This window comes from Chelon labrosus (assembly GCF_963514085.1).
Source record: "Chelon labrosus genome assembly, chromosome: 13".
NCBI classification, from domain to species: domain Eukaryota; kingdom Metazoa; phylum Chordata; class Actinopteri; order Mugiliformes; family Mugilidae; genus Chelon; species Chelon labrosus.
The window spans coordinates 23,751,729-23,759,137 of NC_140346.1; the positions used below are offsets into that span (position 1 = coordinate 23,751,729).

At 43.1% G+C, this 7,409-nt stretch overlaps 3 protein-coding genes across 3 annotated transcripts; all 3 read left to right on the forward strand.

The window, feature by feature from the left end:
• Positions 1-634: 634 nt before the first annotated feature.
• Positions 635-2,002, forward strand: cldn8.2 (claudin 8.2). The gene has a single exon (XM_084558912.1). The coding sequence runs from the start codon at positions 698-700 to the stop codon at positions 1,571-1,573; it is 876 nt and encodes a 291-aa protein (XP_084415038.1). The 5' UTR covers positions 635-697; the 3' UTR covers positions 1,574-2,002.
• A 538-nt stretch (positions 2,003-2,540) lies between these two features.
• cldn8.1 (claudin 8.1) lies at positions 2,541-5,055 on the forward strand. The gene has a single exon (XM_084558437.1). It carries the CDS (start codon positions 2,824-2,826, stop codon positions 3,601-3,603), a length of 780 nt encoding a protein of 259 aa, XP_084414563.1. The 5' UTR covers positions 2,541-2,823; the 3' UTR covers positions 3,604-5,055.
• Positions 5,056-5,182: 127 nt separating this feature from the next.
• LOC311498024 (claudin-8-like) lies at positions 5,183-6,555 on the forward strand. Its single transcript, XM_084558457.1, has one exon. It carries the CDS (start codon positions 5,406-5,408, stop codon positions 6,492-6,494), a length of 1,089 nt encoding a protein of 362 aa, XP_084414583.1. The 5' UTR covers positions 5,183-5,405; the 3' UTR covers positions 6,495-6,555.
• The last annotated feature ends 854 nt before the right edge of the window (positions 6,556-7,409 follow it).

Sequence of the window (7,409 nt, forward strand, 5' to 3'; positions counted from 1 at the left end):
GCGAGTGGACGGTTCTGAAATCAATCCTCCTCAGGTTTCTGTGCTCAACGCCTTTTAATCAGCTCACTTTACGAACACAGGAGAGTCAGTCTGACGTCTGACCATCCTATCAACTTTCAGCTTGTGAAACCACAGATTCATTACCCACACCCATTGCTGTAGTTACATGACATGACATAAATGGACATATACGGAAACAACAATGCAGTTTGTGTTTCACATAATAAAGTTAATCCAAGCAATTCTTTTTAAAATGTTACCAATTGTTTCACAATTGTTTTAAGAAAGGACATGTATTTAATTTGATCTTAAAGTTTGAACTAGGTATAGCAATTTTATTTAAAATATTTTCAAGTTTAAAGTACATTTTCTGAAATATAAGACACTTTGATCCACTGTGACTTTACACAGTGATTTAAAGTGTCCTTAATTAAGTGTGATTGCGTTCCACATCAAAAAAAACACGACTGATTGCCACTAACAACAGTTTCTTTCAAATTCAAAACAAGCAGCACCCATTGGTGTGGCCCAATTATCTGATGGCTTTAAAGCAGCTAAACCAGTATGGCTGCATTGCATCGTTAGCATTTTTTTTGTGGGTGTAAAAGTCTCTTGACTCGGTCCTCACCTCAGATTTGCTTCTAAAGTTGTAAGAGTGCAGTCAGAGCTCCATCTTTGGCTCTCTGCGTTAGCCACGATGGCCTCTTACACTGCCTACAGCGGCTACGGCAAGCCGGTTCCATCCTACACAGGCTCTTACTATCCCGAGAAGCAGGTCCAGGCCTACGAAGATTACCAAGACTCTGTGTACGAGGAGAAAAAGAGAATTGAAAGGAAGGACCTTCGGGAAGCCATCTGCTGTGAGGTAGTGGCCCTTGTGATCGGTTTTATTGGACTAATCGGAGTGGCAGCCGTGACAGGCCTGCCGATGTGGAAGGTAACTGCTTTCATTGGGGCCGACATAATTGTGATGGAAACCCGCTGGGAGGGATTGTGGATGAACTGCTACAGACAAGCCAACATCAGAATGCAGTGCAAGGTGTACGACTCCCTGCTGTTCCTGCCTCCGGACCTCCAGGCTGCCAGGGGTTTGATGTGCAGCGCCGTGGCTCTGGCCAGCTTTGCCCTCGTCGTCTCAGCAGTGGGAATGAAGTGCACCAAAGTGGTGGACCATCGGGCCCGCACCAAGCATATTGTTCTTGTGGCTGGTGGCTGCCTGTTCCTCATGGCCTGTGTCACTACCCTAATCCCCGTGTCCTGGACTGGCCATGTTATCATCAGGGATTTCTACAACCCTCTGCTGATCGATGCCCAGCGCAGGGAGCTCGGGGAGGCTCTTTACATCGGCTGGGTGACGTCAGCTCTGCTTTTCACTGCCGGAGTGATCCTGCTGTGCCGCCACGCTCCCCGTACGCAGGACCCAGAAGAGAGGATTGTCATCAACCCAGCAGGGAGTATATACCAACCTCCATATACATACCAGCCTTACACATACCAGCCAGGGTACACCTACCAGCCTCCGTACTCGGCACCGCCGCCAGGATCTGTAGTGTACACACCCAGTCAGTACTAGACAATGTTGGACTTGTTCATTATACTTCTATCTATTGACTAGTGAGCCTAAATGTGGTCACTGGAAGTGGCCAGACACTTCCATATTTTCTCAAAAGGGGCCAAGTGTATTGCAGAAATTGAAAATCATACTGATCCAATTGTGTTTTGATCGTGTATTTTGTGTATGCTGAATGACTTTATGCTTTGTTCGCTTCCATATATTTTATATGCACCAAATTATATCTAGACAGTGCATTTTAAATCTGTAATAATACAATAGTGATGTGTTGATCTCACTGGTTTTACAGCCTCTGCTGTCATGCTCTTTTGACAAAACATTATAAGCCTTTTTCACATGATTTGTGTTCACTAGTGTTTTTTTTTTGTTTTTTTTATGTAAATGTACATGCCTTTTTCACTGATGTAATAAAGATAAAAATAATTTAAATTTTTTTTGTATAGTCTAATTAAAATAGATAAAGCTGACCGTGAAGTAAAAGCTTTCGAGTTTGTCTGAAATTTTCCGAAACTCAGCTGTTTAGCATGCAAATGCTACGTGGTTATCTTGTCTCCATTGTCCTCAGAGGAAATGCACCTGAACTGGTAAAACAGGCTGTTCACACAGTCCCACCCACAATACAAACATTACAGGAAACTTAATTTCCACAAAGCCAAAGCTACAACTACCAGTTTCCTCCTGAACACATAGAGACTGACACAAAAGACTCGTATAGTAAAAACAATACTGACATTACTCTAGTTTGTTTCTCCATTACCAAGTTAAGGCCCAGAGCTGATGGATGTCTATGATATCTGTAGTTGTAACTGGTAATACATTAACCAATTTATTTTTATGTGCACACAGCTAGTAATAAATTGGCCAACACTAAAAATTCTCCCTTGTTAATAAATACTTAATTTAAAAGAAAAAGTTTCGCTGTAAAATGAGATCTGAGAACGTAAGCCGAGACTTCTGAATAAACAAAGCGGCAGCTTAAAGCAGCTCCTGGTGTTGGTGTACAAAGAAGAAAAAAAAAAAAGACGCCTGGGGAGTCTGTTTCTTAGTAACAGGTCGCAATTCCCATCCCCTCCCATTCTAGTTTAGTGACCACAGGGAGTAGGCTGTACAGGTGAACATCCACCCGTTCCTCCTCCTGGATCTGGATGCAAAGCCATTCCATACAAGATATCCACTGCTTCCCCTCTGTAGTCACATTGTGTCCGTACACCGTTGTACCTATGAGCTTGGATAAGTAAGAGGAGGACGGGATGGCCAACTCAGCACTGGAGATAGTGGGTCTTTTATTAACCCTGATTGGGTTGGTAGGGACAGCAGCGAGCACTGGGATGCCGATGTGGCGGGTCACAGCCTTCATCGGAGAGAATATCATCGTGTTCGAGACCCGCTATGAGGGTCTGTGGATGAACTGCTTCAGGCAGGCCGACATCCGGATGCAGTGCAAGGTGTACGACTCTCTCCTGGCTCTGAGCCCTGATCTTCAGGCAGCGAGGGGGCTAATGTGCTGCGCTCTGGCACTGGCCGGCCTCGGCGTGCTGATAAGTTTGATCGGGCTGCAGTGCACATCGTGTATTCAAAACAACGATCGGGCTAAGCGACTGGTCCTCATCATCGCAGGCAGCATGATCATAATGGCTTGCATCTGCGTCCTCATCCCCGTGTCCTGGACGGGTCATGTCATCATCACCGACTTCTACAACCCCCTTCTGATCGACGCTCAGCGCCGGGAGCTTGGGGAGGCTCTTTACATCGGATGGGTGTCCGCCGCTTTCTTGTTCGCAGGAGGATGCATGTTTACTTGCTGTAACATACAGTCAGAAGAGAAAGATTCACGGAGGTATCTGTACTCCAGAAATTCAGACTACACGGCATATCCTCCTCCGCAGCAGCTACAGCCTCAGCAGCTGGTTTTTCTCCCACAACCACAACCACAACCACAACCTCAGCCAATGTTGTCAAGACAAGCATCAACTATCTACAGTTACCAAAGCAGATACCCCTCCGTACGCAGCGGGGTCGCTTATCTCTAAACGCTTGAAGTAAGGATGATATTTTAATGTAAGTGGGCATGGCAGTACAATCATTTCAAGTTAAATAAATGAATACATGCACTGTGAATGCAAATGATTCAGATTATTTCAAATAACTCTCTTTATACATAATTTGAGGGGTATTTAATATATGGTTTAAAAGATATCAGCCCAAAAATAAAATTTTGCCTGTGTGAACCAATACATAATTTCCTTTGCTTTTTTTTTTGTGTGTGAATCAAATTTTATACTGACAACCTTATTTTTTTGTAAGTATAGTACGCAACTTTGTATATGTATGTTGTATATATGGATTTATGCAACCTTTAACCAGTGAGAAATATGACATTGTACTTATGTGCCAGAAACAAATTGCGTTGTAGACATAAGACAGATCTGCGTAGTTCCCAACAGTGGTTAACGGTCATTTCAACCCAATTTTATTCAACATTAGCTGTGTGCTCAAACATGTTTCCAAGAATTATGGATCTACGGGGAAAATAACCTCTCAAAGGCACATTTATCTCCTTGGTTTTAACCGGTTTTAACCGGTTTTGCCTTCTATTAGACACACAATACACTAGCAGGTGTGTTACAAGGAGGATATCCCCATCCCAAATACGTATGCAGAGAAAAAAAACCGCAAGAAACCCAAGGAAGAACAATTGAGGAGGGGTCAAGATACCTGAATATTGTGCAGGGGAAAAGGCAACATGGTACATTTACAATATGGAATAATTGTGTGTGTAAAGTTCAAAACATTGTGTTTGTCACAACTTAGAAGAAAGAAGAATTTGAGTTTTGCATGTCATCATGTCCCGACGAAACTGAGCAGATGGCTAAATAAACAGGAACTGTTGGTTTAAGACTGCTCTTAAAGTTGTCGGACTCCATCCTAGTGTTTACGTAGAAGGCAGAGAGACAACCTGACAGCATCGTCATGTGATCCAAATTTGGAAGTTGCTTTGACTGGAAGCGCAGAGAATTTTAGGCCAAAAAAAACCCCCCTGTGGTTCATTTCCGTGTTGGCCTCCATTCAATTTCTTCGAGCAACAAAACAACATTTCTGTCTCTAGGTCACGTCATTTCTTACTTTCAGTATGATTAAAATCAAACTGTGGGTCAAATCACAAATGTAACTTCCGTTCACAACACTTTGAAAGCAATTATATACAAAAAGCCATTCTGTCTTGTAATAGCAATGGTGTCTTTGCTGGAACAGTATATAGAATTTGAACTTAGATCCAGTAAACTATTATACATGTTGTACTCAACAAACTGTAATTAATGACATAAGCTTCCTCTTGTTTCATAACTATTAAGGTCATCTATGCTCCCTTGTGGACAATACAAGAACTGCAGAAGCTATATAGTGCTTCACTGTAAAATATATTCATGTTTCCTTGTTGATTTGTATAGAGAATAAAACCATGGAAAATAATAAAAACATCCTGAAACTGCGAGCCGTTTGTCTTGTGTTGCCTTGTTTTTTTGTGTCAACTGCTGATACCACTGATATGCCACTATTGCCCAAGGAACCATAAACACAAAATAAGCACCGGTCCTCTTTACCTCCATCTCTTTGAGCCAATCAGCTGACCGCAAAGCACTTTTCCCACAACAAGCTGCCTGTAACAGAAAACAAACTGCGTCAAGATCAGAACCTCACTGCCTGGACATGTCGCCGACTCTAACTCCAGGTTTCTTTCACTAAAATTTTGGACTAACGGATCAGAATTTGTTGTGGACGTGAGTAAATCTAATCTGGATTTAGACACAGCTGGACCGTTGGATACTTAACAATGGTTCAAGGTGTTACTGAGATTGCCGCAATGTGCATTGGCCTGATTGGGCTGATAGGCGCGGCGGCTACTACAGGTATGCCCATGTGGAAGGTGACGGCTTTCATCGGAGCGGATATAATTGTGATGGAAACCCGCTGGGAGGGCCTGTGGATGAACTGCTACCGACAGGCTAACATCAGGATGCAGTGCAAGGTGTACGACTCCCTGCTGTTTTTGCCCCCGGAGCTGCAGGCTGCCAGGGGTCTCATGTGCTGCTCTCTGGCCTTGTGTGGACTCGGGCTCCTTGTGGGTCTGGCAGGGATGCGGTGCGTTTCCTGTTTTCGGGGTAATGACTGGGCTAAGACTATTATCTTGATGGTCGCAGGTGGTATGCAGTTCTTGGCCTGCATCTGTGTCTTTATCCCCGTGTCGTGGACAGGTCACGTAATCATTAGGGATTTCTACAATCCTTTGCTGATTGATGCTCAGAAGAGGGAGCTAGGAGAGGCTCTCTACATTGGTTGGGTGACGGGCGCCTTCCTTTTTGCCTCAGCCTTGTTGTTTCTCTGCCGCCGTATGCCCTCGGACAAAGGCTCATTTGACGTGTACCCCCAGGCTAACTTACTCAGCTACAAGCCAGTACAAAATACACAAACTCTGATGAGGTATCATCCCATCTCAACGGTTTCCAGCATTCGATCAACTTCATACCAGAATTCTCTGCAGAACAACGGCTCTGTTGGACAACTGTCAATGCCTCTGCAAAATGTTCCACAACTGATGACAAACGACGGGACACTATTCAACCCGCCTGTTATTTATAACTCAGGCCCTCCGGAAAATACATCGCTGCTATATCAAGGTAGCATGGCTCGCCAAGCCTCGATGCAGAGCTCTAACCCCGCTGGAAGCCTGTACACTTCAGGAAACTCCTTGTACATGAGCCAGAACCCCACACTTTATTCACTGCCTTATACCGGCAATCCCACTGCATCCTATCAGTCCAGCTTTCATCCAGTTCCACACAGTCCTATTTTCATAGGATATAAAGCATCTTTGGCTCATCCAGACTCTCACAATGGAAGCAATCGTGGCGTTTATATATAAAGAAAAATGCAGAGTGAGTTTTTGCAGCTAATCGACTTTTACAAACACAAAGCACTGCGCTTTTATACTCACGCTAATTATGAAGATGAAATTGAGTTCAACTTCTTTCTCCTATTCTTATTTGCATTGTGAAAAAAAATGCTTGTGTAACTAACAAGTGCTGTTGTTAGTATAAACAAAGGCTAACCCTGACATGAGTGTACTCTCCCACAGCCTTACATTTTGTATATTTGTAATGATCTCTTCAGTACATTTCTACAGTTATTGTAGCATGTTTTTCCCAAAATGTTTTTTTTTTTTATGTCCTTTATTATCAAGATGTCTCTGTCCAGTTGGCTCATGTGATCAAATAAATTTCTCGATATTAGTGATTTTTGTTGTCTGGATTGGTCTGGAGGATGGGTTTTACAGTTTACTCTGCAATTTTGTGTGCAAGGAATTGCTGCATTTCCCACAGATGAGGGCTACTAAACTAGACTCGTAAATATACTTTGGATCAGCTACAGCGGTGACTTTATGAACAGAAATACCTGCACAGACGCCGGTCTTTACACTAACATAATGGAGGCTTGAACCAATTACTGGCGCTGCCATTTGTCACCACTAGATGGCACCAGAGGACGTGAAGAGTGTCTTCAGGCCTGCAGAGGCTAAAGGTCAGAGGAATAAAACCCTCTTCCCATTGCGTTTCGTGTGCCAACACTTTCTTCAGATAAAAGCTTTGTATGAAACTAAATTTCATATTTGTAAATAAAAACATGAAAATTTGCATGGTGAATTTTCATTAACACCAGATGCAGGAACGGAAAATTGTACAAAACCTTAATATTGTCTCTGATGAAATGCCACTTGAGGCTATTCACTGTGTGATTGAAGAAATCATTCTTAACTATAATAGCCTCTAATTTAGCTAAT

Bases quoted from the DNA above. Each gene is read 5' to 3' on its own strand.
- cldn8.2 (XM_084558912.1), top strand. From the start codon at position 698: ATGGCCTCTTACACTGCCTACAGCGGCTACGGCAAGCCGGTTCCATCC.
- cldn8.1 (XM_084558437.1), top strand. From the start codon at position 2,824: ATGGCCAACTCAGCACTGGAGATAGTGGGTCTTTTATTAACCCTGATT.
- LOC311498024 (XM_084558457.1), top strand. From the start codon at position 5,406: ATGGTTCAAGGTGTTACTGAGATTGCCGCAATGTGCATTGGCCTGATT.